A 17,772-nucleotide genomic window follows, 5' to 3' on the forward strand; every position below is an offset into this window, starting at 1 on the left:
TGGCTTCAGTGAGTGAGAAGTCTTTAGTGCGCCCTTCATTGGAAAGAGAAGTCTTCAAGACTAAATGGGACTAGATCTCAGGACTTAACAGATTGGAGCATCTGTCCTATGAGCAGAGGCTGAGAGTAACAGACTGGAGCATCTGTCCTATGAGCAGAGGCTGAGAGAGCTGGCATGGAGTTGAGCCTGGAGAAAAAAAGGCTCCGAGCTGATCCTATCACCATGTAAAAACGCCTGCTTGGAAGATGGCCTGGCCCATCACTCCCTCTTTTGCACCTCGACAAACTGATTGTTGTGACAAAACAAGGTTAACTCTTTTCTCCCAGAAAAGAAATCTTTCTTCATCTCCCACCTAAGTAGCTTGTGAAAGCTCCGGAGCGGTTTTCCACAAGCACATGACAGGCCAAGAAACATCACCGACAGCGTCTTCTGCTCCAGAAGATTCAAAGCGCCCTGCCAGGCCACTAGTTTTTGGAGCAGTGAAATCACAAGCGAGGTCAAAGCCTGAGGTCAGACAGCGTTATGCCTACCACTCGCTCGGAGCTGCCCACCCCCACGACAGCATTTCATTCACGATTCCGCAGGTGCCGCCGTGGTGCGGGGCTTCGTGCGGGGGCCCAGGCCTCGGCGGCGCCGCCGGCGGCCGTGCGGCAGGGGGAGGGGAAGGGCCGCCGAGCGCAACGGAACGCAACGGAAGGGCCGGGGCGGCAGCAGCAGCAGCAGCAGCGCAGCGCCACGGAGCATGCGCGGCGCCCCGCGGCATGCTGGGAGCTGTAGTCCCGCGGCACAGGCGGCTCCCAAGCGGGCCCGGGCCGCAGCGGCCGCACGAATGCCCTCCCCGCGGCCCGGGCGCCGCCACCGGCGGCATGGAGCCGTGTGGGCAAGGCCCTGCAGGGCAATGGCTCTCTCTGCCATGGTGCCTCTGGCTTTTTTGTCAACCCAGGAGGTCACAAAAGAGCAAGAGGTGCCGGTGGAGGGTCGCAGCTGCAGGAGGGCTCTCGAGAGGAGCCATGGAGCATTACCTGGCTGCAGGGCTGCGAGACGCAGACGGACTGCTGAGTGCAGAGGAGAAGAGGGGCGAGGTGCGTGCTGGACGGATGGAGAGGGCTCAGCTTGGGAGCCGGCGACTGCGCGGGCTGCTCTGGGGCCTGGGGCAGTGCGGAGGGAAGTGAGAGTGGTAGGCCTAGAGGGATGCCAGTGCAGGCTCCCAGGGGCTCCTGTCTCTCTGCCCGTGCTGGATTCGAGCTCAGCAGGTGGGAGGGGTGCTGTGCAAGGACCCCAGGGGGTTGGTTTACAGGCGTTGGAGCTGTGGGGAAGGAGGCGATGAAGCAAAGAGCTGCTGTGGAATAGGCCACTCTTTGCACTCTCCTTGTCTGGGCTCTTTAAAGAGCATTTCCGGTAAGCGCTCTGCAAGAAGGCTCTAGAGATGGTGGCCCGAATGCCCATGAGCGTCTCTGTCTTTCCAGCCCGGGCGCAGAAGACAGCAACTCGGAGCAGGATGTCCTGAGCTGCTGGATATGCCGCTCGGGGTCAAACTCCCTTTGCTGCCTGGCTCCAACCCTGTGTTCTACCGGAGCAAGCTGGGGCAAAAGGTAAAAGCAGTAGAAAGGAGTAGGAAAAGTCCCTGCTTTTTCAGCCTCTGCTTGCCCAGATACACTGAGCAGCCTGGAAAAGAAACAGCCTTTCACAGAAATCAGGGTGGCGACATGCTGTAGAGTGGGAGCTGCAGTCCTTAAATGAGACAGGGCTGGGAGGGCAAAGCAAGCTCCGGGCTCCGTGGTGCTGAGAGAAGGCAGGAGTTGCAAAGAGCAGGGCCCAGTACTGGCCAGAGGGCGGGAGAGCGTGTCCCACCACTGGTCTCTGCCTGTGCGTGAGCTTGCCAGAGCCAACGCCAGCCTGGCTTGCGGCACCATGCAAGTGTGTGGCTGGTGCCCTGCGTGCAGCCGGCAGCAAGGCGTCCAGATGCTGGGGGACGGTGTCCTTCCGGCAGGGCCACAGATGTGACTACCGGCTCTGCAGGCAGTACTCTAAACTTCGGAGGCTTGAAAGCGCTACCCTGTGGGCTGAAGGAGCTTGGGAATGTCTTTGTCGCTTTCCTGCTCTCTCCTACCCTGCTCATGCTGTGGACGATATGTTTTACAGCTTCACCAGCCATCTGGTTATTTCAGTCTGGGCGATCCACACTGCCGCTTACTAAGCAACGAGTACAAGAGTCTGCATGACCCGCATTTGCAGGCCTGCTACAACCGCAAAGACAACCTGCGGAGACTGAAGAGAGGAGGTTACGTCACCAGGGATGGCAAAGTAGGTTGGCTATGGGGGTGAGAAGAAGAGTTTCCAGGAGGCAGGGTTGCCAGAGCGCTTGCTGCAGCCGCCTCTTGTGGGCGGAGGGCGCGGGGCTGCTGCGCTGCTTTGCCTGGGGGCAGCAGGAGCCCAAAGCCCGCTCGGGGAAGTCCCACGCCTGCTCTCCCAGGGCCGTGCCGCGCTGCCTGGGCGCCGACGGAGCAGCGGGTGCGTGGCCTGGCGGCGGAGTGAGGAGCGCTGCTGCCCGCTGCGGGGGTGGGAGCAGAGCCCCCAGCCGCTGCGCAGGGCAGGGGGTGCAGGGGAGCAGCTCCCGCTGCGTTAGCGCTCTTGCTGGCAAGGCAGGCTGCGTAGCGAGCGTGACAAGCCTTGGGTGATTTCTGCCCTCGTCCCACCGCAGGTCGTGTGCACTCTGCGGGAGTTCAACGACTACAGGCAGTATCTGGCCGCGCTCAGGACAGAGGCGGACAAAACGTACCGTTGAGAACAAGTAAGTAAAGCTCACTGTTCATAGGCACGTTTCCCGGTGCAGAGGGTTGGGGCTTTACTTGTTTTATCTCGGCAAGGCGTGAACTGAAGAAGCAGTGGGGGCTGTGCTGGTGGGCTGGGCATTCTGGTATAGAAACAACTCCCTGGGTCTGAGCTGAGATGGCACAGGGGTGGGGACAGGCAGGAAAGTCATCCCTGAGTGCCTGGAGTGCTGAGGCAAGCCCTTCTCTTCTCCCCTGGTTTGTGGCTGAAGCACAGCGCTGCTCTGGGCCAGGGTGAAGCCTCCACACGCAGGTGCGTGAGAGCGTGTTGTGGCAGAGGGGAGCTGAGAGCCGGTGTCAACTTTCAGAAAAGGCTTCGAGAACAACTGGCAAAATTGAAGAGTGGCCCCGAACTGCCACAGGGGATGGACATTTCTCGCCTGCGAGAGCGGCTGCTGTGGGAGCAACGAGAGAGTTGGAGAGCTGCAGAGCGGGACGTGAGGGCCAGGTAAGAGACAGGACAAGGAACGCTTGCGCTAGGAGCGGGACCGTGGCCCTTCAGCGAGGTGCCGGCTAGAGCCTTGCGTTCCACGGAAGACCGCCAAATTGCTGCGTGAGCAGATGCTGGTTGTGCCTGGAGTGGTGCAATCAGTGTTTGGAGCCTGGCAAAGGCAGCTGGAAGCTGTTTGGGGCGCTGGAGCCAGGAAGCCCAGAGCGGGACGAGGACAGTGGCTGAGCAGGGAGTGGTCTGGGCAAGAGAGCTGCAGGCGCTTTGTTTCAGCCCTCTCTATTTGTCTGAAGGTTTCTTGCCATGATTGTGCAGAGGATGGAGAAGCTTGAGGCTCTTGAAGAGATCAAATGCCTCCCCCAGCAGGCTGAGCCAGAACAGCAGCAGCTGGGAAAGAAGAGACACCCAGGCACCCGGAACAGCTCAAGCGAAGACACTGCTTTAGAAAGGAATGCATGGTAGTAACACAGGTTACCCAGTACATGCAGATTTACACAGTCATGTCAATAGCACTCAGTGTGTCTGCTGTCAGCTGTGAAACACGTCCTTCGTGCTTGCTGATGATAAAAATCCGCATAACTCGCAGCAGCTCTGTCTTTTGTGAGGCGTTCATTCAGGCAGACCCTCTTGTGAACGTTGTTCATGGGCTCTTCCATTTGTGCTCTCAGAGCAGGAAACTCTTACTTAGCCCGGTGGCCAACACTCTTTGCCATGGAGAACATTCACAAATGGGAATTTTACTTACTTTTCCCTGTAGGAACTGAACAGACCAATCAGTCTTCAGTTGATGGGAAGAAGACCAGAAGACCTCTGTGTACTTCAGGGGTCTCCCGGGAGAGCTCGAAGGTCATGGATAGTTCCACATGCCAAAGCACCTCATCTCAGGAAAAAGATGCTACTCAGACAGCTGTTGAGGGGAGACCTGTGAGTAGGAGCTGGGTGGATGTGGTGGCTCTCCTTTGCGGCAGCGCATTGGCGCTCAGGACTGCTGGGAGGGCGCTGCCGCACACACAGCCTCTCTCGGCTCGTGACGCATAGTGGGTTGTCAGAGTGTCTCCTGAGAAATCCCCTGGCAACTAGGAAGGGATCTTCTCAGCCTGGGAGTCTCTGTCTTGAACAATTAGGAGGGGTCTGGCTTCCTGACCTGCGGGGCACTTATTTCCACCTCCGGCTGAGACCACTCCCCAGGAATTCAGCTTGTCTTGGAGCCAGCTGTTCCAGTGTGCACCATGTCCTAATCCTGAGGGTGAAGAAATTTGGGGGCTGAATCACAATTCCTGCCTGTTTTTGTTGTGTCGTGAAGCTTATTCTTTAATGCATTTCTTAACTCTTCAGGAAGAAGAAACTCTGTCCAGCAGCAAGCTGCTGAGCTCCCAAGAGCCTGCTCGTCAGGAACTTCAGAGTCCTGAAGACAGCTTGAGTGAGCCATCGCAGGAGGACCAAGACACTGAAAACCAAGGTATATACACGTCTGGACTGCAGTGCCCGAAGCCTCTGTCTTCCCTCCCAGGACTGCAGGCAGTGCTCTCCTTCCTTCTCAAACCTCCCCTTTCCTCTAGTTCAGAAGTCTTTTACAGGAGGCTCCAAGAGAAGAGCTCTAGCCTAACAGAGCCATGGCTGCTTTGCTGGCCCCCATCACAGCACCTGAGGGGAAACAGTGGGGAGGGCTGGAGCCTGTGTGCTGACCAGAGTTCACGACAAGATTAAACAGCAGACAGAGGAGGTTTCCAAAGGGTAATGTCTCTAAGCAAGTGATGAGCATCAGTCATACTCACAACAGGAAGACTTTCTAGCTGAGGGATGATGTCTCGCTTAGCTTTCTATACCCTCTTGCCAAGGTAGAACTGCAGGCTTAGAAGTTACTCATTGGTGGCTGGTTGTTTCTTCTTGCAGAAGGCAGTACAGAGGATTCTTCTAGACAGCTGTGTCTCTGTCCTGAGACAAGAACATCCCTCTCTTCAGGAGCCTCTGAAGAAGACAATGACTCTGACTTGAAAGAGAGCAGAAGATTTTTGCAGGTATGACATCAGCATCCCCCTACATCTCAGAAGATAGCAGCTGTCATGCTCTGACATGGTTTAGGGGTACCCACTGATAGGGTTCAGAAGACTTTCTTCTCTTTATCCTGAGCCTTTCCTGCCTCACCATCACTGCCCCCTGCCCCATACTTAGTTCAGTCCTCTAGCTTCCTGGTGGAAGGGCTTTATTCTCAAAGCACCCAAATGAGAAAGAGCTGCGGGATGCCTCCGGGGTGTCTCCACCAACACATCCTGCGCCCACAGGCTCCGGAGCCTCATTTAATCTCTGACCCTTCCCCACGGACCTTGCCTGAGCTACGCCACAGGGGGCCTGTGCCCGACCTTGCTGATTCTGCCCTTGCCTTGCCCACCTGATTTCCTGGCTTGTCCGTGACCTGCCTCGTCGCTATGGGCTTGCTGGCAACTGCCAAAGTGTCAGCTGGCCCTGGTTACTGTCACCACTGTTATGGAAATTAGGCTTGTTGGCCACCATAACAGGGCTCGACCCTAGGTTCCCGCAAGTAAAGTTCAGAGCCAAATCAAAACAAATTAAATTTTAATCACGCGCGTGCCATAATTACAGCTCGAGCTGGGTGCCCCCTAAGAGGGACCCTAACATAAACAAATCCTGGGCAATTACAGTTTTTTCAACTTACATTTCCCACCCCTCACGCGATAGACCAATAGTAATTTTTTGGCCTGGGGTCTCCTGCTCCTCATTGGGTCTCATCATCATTCTGAGGTAAGCTGTTTTTCTCCTTATTTTTGTTTTTTGCGGTCTCTGATGACGGTTGTACCTCTGTTTTTGTTGGGTCTTACTGTTGTGTCTTAAGGTCCTGAGGAGGAGGTGATTCTAAATCATAACAATTAACACTGCCCCAGCAGTGAGCTGAGGCTTTGTCCCTCAAGGTCCTAATGCCCTGCGCTGGTCTTCTTTCAAAGCCTTCACACCCTCCCTTTCGGGGTGTGAGATACATTCCTGCAGACACCCTCCCTTTCGGGGTGTGAGAGGCAGGAATGCAGACTGCTTGTAACTTCCTTATCTTCCTAGCTTGAACCAGCTCTGAGGCCCTTTTCTTACTGGACTAAGTAAAAGTTCATTATTTTATCTAAGTGCAGCCTAAGGCTTCAGCAAATTTAGCTACTCATGCTAAGCAAATGTTATAGAAGTTGTGCTAAGCAGCTACCTCTAGACAGTTTCAGTTTGCTATTCTTTAACAGTTCCCCCCTTTGTTTTTATGAAGCATCCCTGCTAATACTTTAAACAGAGTTCTCAAAGCCTTGCAAGGCGTACTATCACGTTCCATAATCTTATGCATGATATGATCGTAAGCAATAGGCATAACACAGTTAAAGTTAGCACAACTACTACTGGGTGCAACACATGATTATAAACGCTGTTGTAGTTGGTGACCACCCTAGAAGAGTTTCCCAGCCATGATGTTCTCCGTCCCTTTTTATCCTTTCCGAGACGTGGTGTCTCTCTTCCGCATCATGACGAATGGTGATTAGAGTTTTCTGTCCACTGTTTCGGATGCGTTCTAGCAGTCAACGCAAATCATCATGTTATAGTAGTTTCTTTACCAGGGTGAGATTCATCCCAATGGGGGTAGGTAGTAAATTTTGAATTAATGTATGAGTAGATTGTAACAATTGATAAGATCTAATAGGAGCTGAATAATTAAAGTCGCATCCCATAATCTTGGGTAAAGTTACAAATACAAATATTTGAGTGATGACTTGTATCTACAGCAATGTTATCTATGAATATAAGATTACAAAGTGTTCTTACACATACACATCCTTTTTTAACATATACAAGTACAGTTCAACTTTAGCAGCAAAAGAAGAACATAGTATGACAGTATATGGCCTGTTCCATTTAGGTTTTAACTTGGATTTTTGTGAAAATACTTTAACTAAAACTTCATCCCCAGGCTGTATACCAAGCACTTGTATGTCAGGTGGTGTGGATTGATATCATTGAGCATATATATATATATATACATTTTTTTTTTTAAGATTTTCAAACCTTTTTGCATACTTAGAACATACTGGGTTAGTCGTTCATCTCTGTCTAACAGGCTGGTCTTAGCTGGAATAATAAGTCCCTAGTACAGCTAAATGTCTCCCGAAGAGAATTTCTGCTGGTGTTAGTCCTATGGGTTGCCATGGGACATTTCAAACATGCCATAGAGCTAAGTTTAATGCTTCTGGCCATTTTAGGCTAGCACGTGTGCATATTCTTGCTATTTTTTCTTTTAATGTTCTATTCATTCTTTCTACTTGTCCTGAAGATTGTGGGTGATAAGGGGTACATAGGTTTCTTTTTATTCCTAATGATTTATATAACTGAGTGATTATGCTGGCCGTGAAATGGGCACCCCTATCTGAATCAATGGCTTCTGGGACCCCATACCTAGGTATGAGTTCTTTCAGTAAGGCTTTTACCACTCCCCCTGTGTCGGCCTTTCTTGTTGGGAAAGCTTCTACCCAGCCTGATAACTGATCTACTATCACTAACAAGTATTTGCACCCATTGGCGGATGGCATATCCGCATCATCTATTTGCAGCTTTTGGAAAGGGAAGTCAGCCCATGGTCGCCTCCCCTAAATCTGAGCTTGGCTTGTTATTTGAAAACTTCTGGCAGGTCGGGCAGCTATCTGTTATTCTTTTAGCAGCTGCATAAATTCCTGGAGCAGCCCATACTTTCTGTACCTGCTTAGCTATTGCCTCGGCTCTCCCATGAGCTTTATCGTGAAACCACCTAGCTATAGTAATTAAATATTTTTTTTGGTAGAATTGGTTTTCCTCCAATTGTCCATATTCCATCATCACTTTGTTTTGCTTCCCACTGCTCCCACTGTTTTTTCTCTTCCACTGAGCAGTCTTTTTCATACATAGTTTTGGGGTCTATTAAGTTTGGCCACTCACTCTGGTCCATCCTTGGAACTGCCCCCATACATTCTTTCAGAGGCTGTCGAGCTGCAGCTTTTGCAGCAGCGTCGGCTAAAGCATTTTCTCTGCTAATTTCTGTAGTGTCTTTAGTATGGGCTGGGCAGTGTATTACAGCAATTTCTTTGGGCAGTTGAACTGCTTCCAGCAAATTACGTATTTCTTCTCCATTAGCTAATTTCTTTCCTGATGACGAAAAGAATCCTCGTTCTTTCCATCACATCCCTGTTGCGTGACATACTCCAAATGCATATTTAGAATCGGTATAGATATTTACCCGCAGGTTCTTACCTGTTTTTGCTGCTTGGGTCATTTTTGAGTGTACGCGAAAAAATAGTCGGAGACCCAGTAAATCCCTGTGGCAGCCTCGTCCAAGTTAATTGTTGTCCCTTCTAAGTGAAAGCAAAGAGATCTTGGCTGTCTTCAGCTCTCAGTATACTAAAAAAGGCTGCTGTTAGGTCAATCACAGTAAAATAAGTTGCCCAATGAGGTATTTGTAGTAAAATGGTTGAGGGGTCGGGAACTACTGAATGTGGAGCAACTACATGTTGGATTATAGCCCTTAAGTCTTGTACAAACCGATACTCCGGATCACCATCAGAATCTTGCCTGTTCTTTTTAACCGGCAGAATCGGAGTGTTGTACAGAGATTCACAGACTCTAAGGATACCCAGTTTCAAAGAATGATTGATTTGTTTTTGGATACTCTTCTCTGCTTCCTTTGGGATAGGGTATTGTTTAACTGCAGGAGGCAATCCCCCCTTTGTTTTTATCGAGACTGGACTAGCTGATTTCAGTAGTTCCACATCCATTCCTGAAGAGCTTCATAACTTTTTAGAAACTGATTCTAAACTTGTTGGAATTTGCAGATTAGTCGACTCTGGTTCTGGTGTCTTAGCCAGAACACATGAGCCCATAATTATTAATTGTATCCCTTCCAGCTGTAAACAGATCTGCGTATCCAAGGCTTGCAGGAGATCTCTCCCTAAGAGGCAAGAGGGCGAGTCTGTGGAAATTATAAAACGTCCCCACACTGTTTTACCCCCAATAGTGAGCAATAAGGGCTTAGATAACATTCGTTCACCTTTTCCCATGACTCCTTGCATCACTATTTTGTCTGATGACTTGCATCCTTTAGGCTCAAAATTTAAAAGGGAAAGGGTGGCTCCAGTATCTACTAGAAAGGGAACTTCTAAACCTTCTATATTTGCCATTGTCTGCCCCTCAAAATTCAAATCTATATCCCATAAATTTACCCCAATTTCCACAGTATTTTCTGAGTCTCCTATCTCCTGTCATTGTGGGCTGACTGGGAATTGCCTGGTCTCATTCTTAGTGTTTGATTTTCTCATGCTGGCCCCTCTATTCCCAAGTACACGGGGCCTCACTGGGCATTCCTGCTTCCAGTGCCCTTGTTCCCCGCAATAATGACAAACATCATTAACTCTCAATTGTACACCACGTTCACTTTGATTCCATCTACCTCCTCTGGTTCTGCCGCGCCCCCTCCCCTTGCCAGCCTGGCATATGCTCTTTAAAATACTTTTGTGTATCAGGGGCTGCTTGATCTATAAAAACACTAATTGCGAGAGCATCGTTGAAGTTTTGTGGGGTCATTCCTCCATATTTTAGCAGGGCTTACCACAGAAGTCCCCATAGTCGTGGGGGTGTTCATCTAATCACTGTCCGCATTCTTGCACTTCAATCCAATTTACTCCTAACTCTCTGCATGCTCTAATTACTTCTGCTAAATTTCAAAGTCCTGTTTGACACACAGCTCTATCTCCTGCATTATTACAATCCCAATTTGGATCATTTGCTAGCCAGAGGTTTCTATTCCCCCGGCTTGCTGCGCTTCTTCCACATCTTTAATTATCTTATCCCATTCTTTTGGTTGAAATAATTCCCTCAAAAGAATTTGGGTATCACTCCAGTTTGGGTTGTGCCCAGTGCATATATTAGAAAATAACTGGACACATCGCTCTGCATCCTTTCTTAATCTCTGCATTTTACCCCCCCCCCCCCCCCATAAGGCGAGATCGCCAGGGTCCCGGGGTTGATTAGTAAATACCCACAGCACAGGAGGGGGGGACTGGCCCCTCCCTTTCCCCCTGGCTGTAAAGCGGCAGGGTTAGTCAGCACGTTGGGGATCATAGGATAGAGTCCGGCAGCCGGTGGAGTAGAGGGAGAGGGAGGAGGAGAAGAAGTAATGACAGAGAGATCATCAGGCATATAAGGTGGAGCAGAAACTTTTGGAGCACAGTCCGGGGTACTAGTATCTGCTAGCACAAGTGTTACCTTCGGCAGGTTTCTTTCCTCCCTCCCTCCTGGCTCAAATGCTTCCGTGCCCATGCCCAGTTATCCCAAACATACCAGTAATCCATTAGACTTGGAAACCTGTCTTCTAGACGATTTCACAAGGAAGTTAGTTCCTGCTGATCAAAAGTCCCTTGCGGTGGCCACCGTTCTGCTGGGTTTCCCTCCTTTGTCAGGAATGGGCAATCCTCCTGACACAGCTGGATCAACCTTTTTTCCTTAGATTTTTTTGGTACTCCAGTTTTCCAAAATTTCGGCTAAGGGCGTCCCCTTTTCTATGCCGAAATTATTCCCCATACTGAGTTTCTGAAAAGTGCGTCTTAAGCAAGTCAGGCAGCGCACTTCCTTACCAGTAACACCAGCCCCTGTAGCTGGTGCGATCACACTCTCTTTCTCTCACTCTCTGGGAACCGCACTCCCACCCCCCGAGTCTTTAACTGCTAGGACTGCTGTCCCTGCGCAGCGGGCGGCTTCCTCAGCCGACGGGTGCCCCGGTCGGTTCCCAGGCTACACACACACACACACACACACACACACACACACACAGAGTACTGTTCACGCTCACACCAGTCTCAGTGACTCTAGACTTCTGTCTTACAGTCTTGCAGTGCGCCTTATGCTGATCAGGCTGTGCATCCCTGCTCCGGCTGGACCGAGCTGGGACTTACAACCCACTCAAACCCTGGGGATGGGACTCGCACCCGTCCCCCTGGTACGCCTTACAGTGGCCAGCCCGTGTACCCCCCTGCCTGGTACGCCTTACGGTGATCAGCCTGCCTACCCCTTACAGTGCACTGTTACCAGACCAGAATTTAGAATTTAGGCGGGAGTTTAAGACTCACCTTCTCGGTGCCTCTCGGTGCCAAAGATCCCAGGTGAACTCACCCGATGGCACCAGATGATCGTTTGGAGACGAGAGACCCCGACAGTGGTCGCCTAGGGTCCCATCTGGGGTGCCAAACTGTTATGGAAATTAGGCTTGTTGGCCACCATAACAGGGCTCGACCCTAGGTTCCCGCAAGTAAAGTTCAGAGCCAAATCAAAACAAATTAAATTTTAATCACGCGCGTGCCATAATTACAGCTCGAGCTGGGTGCCTCCTAAGAGGGACCCTAACATAAACAAATCCTGGGCAATTACAGTTTTTTCAACTTACATTTCCCACCCCTCACGCGATAGTTAGACCAATAGTAATTTTTTGGCCTGGGGTCTCCTGCTCCTCATTGGGTCTCATCGTCATTCTGAGGTAAGCTGTTTTTCTCCTTATTTTTGTTTTTTGCGGTCTCTGATGACGGTTGTACCTCTGTTTTTGTTGGGTCTTACTGTTGTGTCTTAAGGTCCTGAGGAGGAGGTGATTCTAAATCATAACAATTAACACTGCCCCAGCAGTGAGCTGAGGCTTTGTCCCTCAAGGTCCTAATGCCCTGCGCTGGTCTTCTTTCAAAGCCTTGACACCCTCCCTTTCGGGGTGTGAGATACATTCCTGCAGACACCCTCCCTTTCGGGGTGTGAGAGGCAGGAATGCAGACTGCTTGTAACTTCCTTATCTTCCTAGCTTGAACCAGCTCTGAGGCCCTTTTCTTACTGGACTAAGTAAAAGTTCATTATTTTATCTAAGTGCAGCCTAAGGCTTCAGCAAATTTAGCTACTCATGCTAAGCAAGTCTTATAGAAGTTGTGCTAAGCGGCTACCTCTAGACAGTTTCAGTTCGCTATTCTTTAACAACCACGTCTGCTCTTCTCATCCTGTTGGGGTACTGTGGGATGGCAGGATGCATCCCAGCCCGGCAGCATCGTCCTCCCGGCACAGGCACAGCTGCAGAGCTGGGGCCAAGCCGTGGTCCTGGGGTGCAGAGCAGCTGAGGGAAGCCCCACTGTACCTCCCCAACCAGGGCCCTCCGTTCTTCAAAGGGCCTGAGGAAATGATACGGTAGGACCCATCATGTGGGTCCTAACTCTGGAGGCCCAGCTTGGGTGTTGGGTAGGTCAGCAGGGTATCGAGAGGGAGCAGCAGGTAGATTGACACAGCGTTCAGGGTCTGGGTTTTAATCTCCGAAGACTCAGATCGTTTGGTGTCTCCTCAGTGTGGCTGGGGTCAGGTGAGAGGTGCTGCAGTACTGGGAGGACGGATACGCCGGGATGCTCTGCGGGGGGTTCACGCTTTTGGGATGGCATGCTCCCCCCTGGGCATGCTCCGAAGCCCATCCTTTCTCAGGCAGGAGACACCCGCATTTCTAGGACCCCCATGCGTGTCCCAGGCATGTGGTGAGCTATGGGAGAAGCACCCAGTGCTGGAGGCGTCCCGGCCTGCAGCTCTATTTGACACACGGCGAGACGTCGTGGGAATAACTGCCGCGATGTCCTGCAGGAAGGACAAACGGCCGGGAGCTTGATTGACTCATGCCTTGGCTCTGGGCCAGGGGCCTGGGTGGGGCCCGAGTCTGGGCTGCCTGGCACGTGCAAGTGAGTTGCGCGCTTCCAGGCAGGTCAGCATCCTTAGTCAGGACTTTTTTGATGAACTGGTTGTTTGAAAAAATCTGATTCACAGAAACAGAGAAGCGTTCGTGCGTCAGTGGCAGAGGCCCAGCTTGGAGCTCCTCACCGACAGCAAAACCAGTGTGAAGGGGAAGAGGACCAGGAGCGAGAGAAGCTGCAGGCTGGGTGCTGAGACGCTGCTCTGCTGCTGTGGCTGTGTGTGTTTTACCTTTCAGCGAGCACGTGTGACTGTGTGCCTGTATAGCACACTGATTTCCAGCATTTCTGAAGCAACTGTCCAGATTCCCGTGTGGGACAGCTGGGCCACACGTAAAATCCGTAAGCTGTATGGCTTAGGATGATCTACTGGCCCCTTCCCACAGCCCACACGTGCGCGCGTGTACGACCACGTTACCCTCCTGCGGCAGCAAAGCCAAAGACTGCTTGCTGGTAGCTAATGGGCTCCTTAGCCTTTCGCAAACCGGGTTTTGTTGAGCTGTGTGTCTCTCCTGTTCGATAAAAGCCGTATCTGGGGCTGCTGAGGAGCTCCTTCCAGCAGCAGTCTCTCAGAGTCCTGTTGAGACCTTCTGATGCTACTTTCACAGCTGATTTCCATCCCCTGCTTGAGCCTGTCCTGGCATTTTCTCTGCATAATCTCTCTGGTCCCCTGAACTTCATCGTTAAGCAGCTATTATTAGACTCATTTCTTGGCATAGACAGGAGCTGTGACAAAGCCTGCAGGTCTACTTACAGAGCGCAGTTAGACGTTTTGTTAGTTGCATTAATTAAATTAATCCCTTCTGAAAAAATAAAAGACCTTAAGAGCTCACGTTCAGAGTGTGGAACAAGATTCCCAGGCTGCAAGCATCCGGATAACAATCCATCGGGCTTCCTGCGGTGCTGTGTCTGTTCAGGCACTAATTAGTGCTCAGCGCCCAGGTGAGGGCTGCTGTGCAGAGGCACCGCCAGCTCTCCCCGGGCAGCTCCGCGGGAATCAGGGAGGGCGGCCGAGGGGCTGCCGGGGGCTGTCGGCAGCAGCGGGGCCAGGGGTGGGAATGAGCTGGGCACAGAGGATGCGGACACACAGACACACAGACAGACGTACACCCCAGGAGGGATCCAGCCCCAGCTGTGCTGGGCATTTGCTGCCAGGCTTCTCAGCCAGAGCTCCCCAAACCTGGTGTGGCTTTACATGAGGGTCCTGGCAGAGCGAGGAGGGGGAGAGAGCAGCATCAGTCACCACCTTTCCCATCACTGATCCCGCTTGCTTGCGCCCCCTCTGATTAGCAGCCCCTTCCTTACGGAGACTGGGCTGTTGCAGAGGACGAGCAAGGCTGGTGGCACGCCGTCCCCAGGATTACACCGATGCGTATTGCAAGCCCGGTCTGCCCGACCTGGCATCGGTGGGCATGTCACCATCCCTACGGTGCAGGGCTAAGCCCTGGGAAAATGCTGAAATGGATGGAGAGGGAAATGGCTGAAGAGATTCAGATGTGCAATATATGGTTGACTGACTGATTCATCCTTTGTTATACAGGAGATGCAGCGAAATGGTATTGCCTGATCTTAAAATCACTGAAATCTATCACTCTCTTAACTTGACAGCACTTTCTCTTTGCTCTAGGATGTAATTTGTTCTTGCAAAGTTTCTTCCTTCTCAGTCTGGGTTCTCCTCTTACAACATCCCTACAAGAAAGTCACAGTCACCTGGACTCTCCTGGTGTGCAAAGACTTTTGCTACCACACTGCAGGACTTAGGCTATCAAGGTAGGATAATTTCTAATGAAGAACAAGGGACAGGATGGGAAAAAGTAGCCCTTGGGCAGTAAAACCGCTTTGGGAAAGGCAAGAGTTGAGTGCTGCGACATACCTGTGCTGGAGTCCATCCCATCCTTTCTGCCAGTGAATCACTGACTATGAAATCCAGCAATTCTAACAGTTACTCTTTGCTTAAGTGAAGCTGTTAATCTTCTGGAAGACTATTTCTTGGCCTGCACATCAGTGAAACTTTACACATTAAACCCAAATATTTACTGCATGCTATACATCTGCTCTACAACCAAGTGACATCAACGGCAAGGACTTCAATCAGCCCCTCGGGTGATGTAGTTGACATAAGTTAAACATAAAAGTCAGCACATGAATTGCAGACTGTAAAATCTACTGTCATGTCTGCAATTTATGCTGGGTTGATTAGCCCCGCTGGCCTCTTGGGGAATGGGCGTGAGACCCCAGTGTTGTGGCTAATCAGCATCTTGCAAACGATAGTGCTGTTGCTTTCCTGCCAGGCCCTGCCCAGCACGGCCTCGGAGACGCATGGGCTCAGGGCAAATGCCCTCGCTAGCAGTGGGAGGCAGGGAGCAGCCCCCAGCCCGCACAGGGAGCAGCCCCAGTTTTGCCTGAGCAGCCCAGGGCCAACTTGCCGCTCCAGCTCCCCCAGCACGTGGCAGTCCCTTGAGACAAGGCCCTGGTGCAAAGGGGTTAAACCCAGCCGAAAAAAGCACTGGCTGCCTCCTCTGTTTAAACACTGCTCGCAGGTGCTTATGGCTTCTCCAGCTATGCTGAGGGCCGTCTGCCTCTCTGCCGGGAGAAACGCTCCTCTTTGTTCGGAAACGGCTCTCTGGAGCCCAGTGTTGTGGTGGGGTCCTAGCTTTAACTTTAGCACAGAGAGGTGAGGAGAGGTACCCTTGGATGGCACAGAGTCTAGAGCTGGGCTGGGAACTGCCTCCTGGAGACATTAGCGGATGATTTTGCTCATCCCCTGGCTCCCGTGGGCGCAGCTCCCATGGGTGCAGCATTCCCCTCTGGCCAGGAGCCGCCCACCCACACCATGCTCGTGGAGAAACTGAGACACAGAGCGAGGTGATGCAGGTCCCGGCTGGGTGCGGGATGCTGAAGGGTCTGTGCCACCGCTGCCAGGGCTTGGCCCGCTCCCCTTTGCTGCCTGGGCAGTGCCTCCCCGGGGAGAGCAGTCCGGCTGTCCCACAGCGACGATCACCCTGGGCTGGCAGCACAGACGCGTTATTCGCAGCAGCCCCTCGGCTCTCAGCAGCTGGCTGAAGGCGAAGCCACAGCTGCCCTCATTTCTCCTGGCTCCTGGAGGCTGCTGCAGCTGGGAGCAACCTTGCAGACATGGGACAGCTCCAGACCCAGCAAAGAGAGTATGTTTTCCACTGACTGAGAGCAATAACTCAGGCAGGGAGCGTCAGTGCAGCTCTGCTCCCGGCCTGGGTCCTCCTCCCAGCCCAGCTCAGCCTGATGCTGAAGTCAAGACAGAAGTGCAGAAGTCAGGACAAACACAGCAGGGCAGGATCTGAACCCCGGTGTTTCAAGCCCTGGCACTTCCGAGCTCATGGGCAGTCAAAATGGGCATGGCCCTGCAAGAAGCGCAGGCACTGAAATCACGCTTCCCAGCTGCACAGGCAACACGCGGGTGCTCGCTGGCTCGGGGGCGTTATCTGCTGGCAAACACCGGTGATGTGGCCTTTCCCATGGGCACGGGCGGCCTCCTTCTCTAAGACTGGCAGGTGCCAGGGCGCATGCTGCCTGCCAAGGTGTTTGACCTCAGAGATGCTTTGTTTAGACGTAGCAAAACCCTCCCACCCTAGCCCTGTTCCTGTCTGCTCCAGGCCCAGCATCTATTGCGCCTCACATGTCTGCTAGGGACATTGCGCTAGCCCTGGAGTGGGCTGTGAGTGCAGAGGGGAGAGGCAAATGGCCACGCGTGCTTGCAGGCTGGGCCAGGGGAAAGGCAAAATCCTCCTGCCTTGCAAATGCAGAGCCACTGGCAGTCTGGCCGGCGGAGAGACCTGCAAAAAAAAAAAGAGAAAAAAAAGAAAAAAAAAGCTGCAGGCTGAAAGCCGCCACCCCAATACCCTGCCCTGCTCAGCCCAGCCTCCTCGCCCCCACGAGCGAGCCACCCTGTCCCCATGGGCCTGGAGTGATCTGCTGCTGCCTGCAGCCCCCCTTGTGCCAGTTACCCACCCTCTTACCCGAGCCCCCGGGGGAGGACAGGCCAGCACTGGGTGATGCATGGGCAGGCCAGCTGCCCTCCTGGCTTCTGCATGCAGCCGGGATGCCCGTGGGAAATGTCCTGGAGCGAGAGGAGATCTTGATGGATGTTACTTGAAGCTTTAAGAGAGCAGAAGTATTAGAGCAGCTGGCTGCAATATTTAGTTCCCAGACCCAGTGGGAAACACTGGAGGAAAAGTCTTCTGTCGCCAACGTGGGGCTTCTCAGAGCAGGGGGGCAGGACGGGCAGGAAGACCCTCATGTCCTAGGAAAAGGTTGTTTATGGGCCCTGAAGGATGCTCCTCCGCATCTGGAAGAAAACACCCTTCAGCGTCAGTTTTGTAAATTAAATTTTGCCTTGGGGTTCACCTTTCCAGCAGGTGTTTGGCCCATGCTCAGGCACAAGCTGGGCTATGGCTCTGGCAGGGTGCTGCTGATGGTGCCTCAATAGCTGCTGCTGTTGTGTCGTGGCTGGTGGGCTTGCTGGTGCTGACCCACCCTCCAAGGGACCATTTCTCCTTCCCACGTGTGGGGTGAGGAGTAGCTCTGGATCAAGTTATTTGTGTCAGGGTTCGTCTGGAGAAATGCTGCGGAGCAAATCTGGACTAGTGACCCCAGGCTGTAGCTGCTCTGGTGAGCCCATAACCATGAGGCGCTGCAGCTTCCCCCTGCAGCAGTCGTGGTGCCCGGTGCCCAGGGTCTGCTCCGGTACGGCACG

General features: G+C 52.4%; 1 protein-coding gene across 1 annotated transcript; it reads left to right on the forward strand.

Moving 5' to 3' along the window:
* Positions 1-3,574: 3,574 nt before the first annotated feature.
* LOC135330084 (uncharacterized) lies at positions 3,575-15,187 on the forward strand. The gene is made up of 4 exons (XM_064521290.1): positions 3,575-4,203; positions 4,615-4,738; positions 5,173-5,297; positions 13,117-15,187. The coding sequence occupies exons 1-4, from the start codon at positions 3,922-3,924 to the stop codon at positions 13,234-13,236; spliced, it is 651 nt and encodes a 216-aa protein (XP_064377360.1). The 5' UTR covers positions 3,575-3,921; the 3' UTR covers positions 13,237-15,187.
* Positions 15,188-17,772: the final 2,585 nt, after the last annotated feature.

This window comes from Dromaius novaehollandiae, chromosome 16, assembly GCF_036370855.1.
Source record: "Dromaius novaehollandiae isolate bDroNov1 chromosome 16, bDroNov1.hap1, whole genome shotgun sequence".
Taxonomy (NCBI): Eukaryota; Metazoa; Chordata; class Aves; order Casuariiformes; family Dromaiidae; genus Dromaius; species Dromaius novaehollandiae.

Bases quoted from the DNA above. Each gene is read 5' to 3' on its own strand.
- LOC135330084 (XM_064521290.1), top strand. From the start codon at position 3,922: ATGGGCTCTTCCATTTGTGCTCTCAGAGCAGGAAACTCTTACTTAGCC. The intron at 4,204-4,614 runs GTGAGTAGGAGC...TTAACTCTTCAG, and splicing joins CAGCTGTTGAGGGGAGACCT to GAAGAAGAAACTCTGTCCAG. The intron at 4,739-5,172 runs GTATATACACGT...TTCTTCTTGCAG, and splicing joins CCAAGACACTGAAAACCAAG to AAGGCAGTACAGAGGATTCT.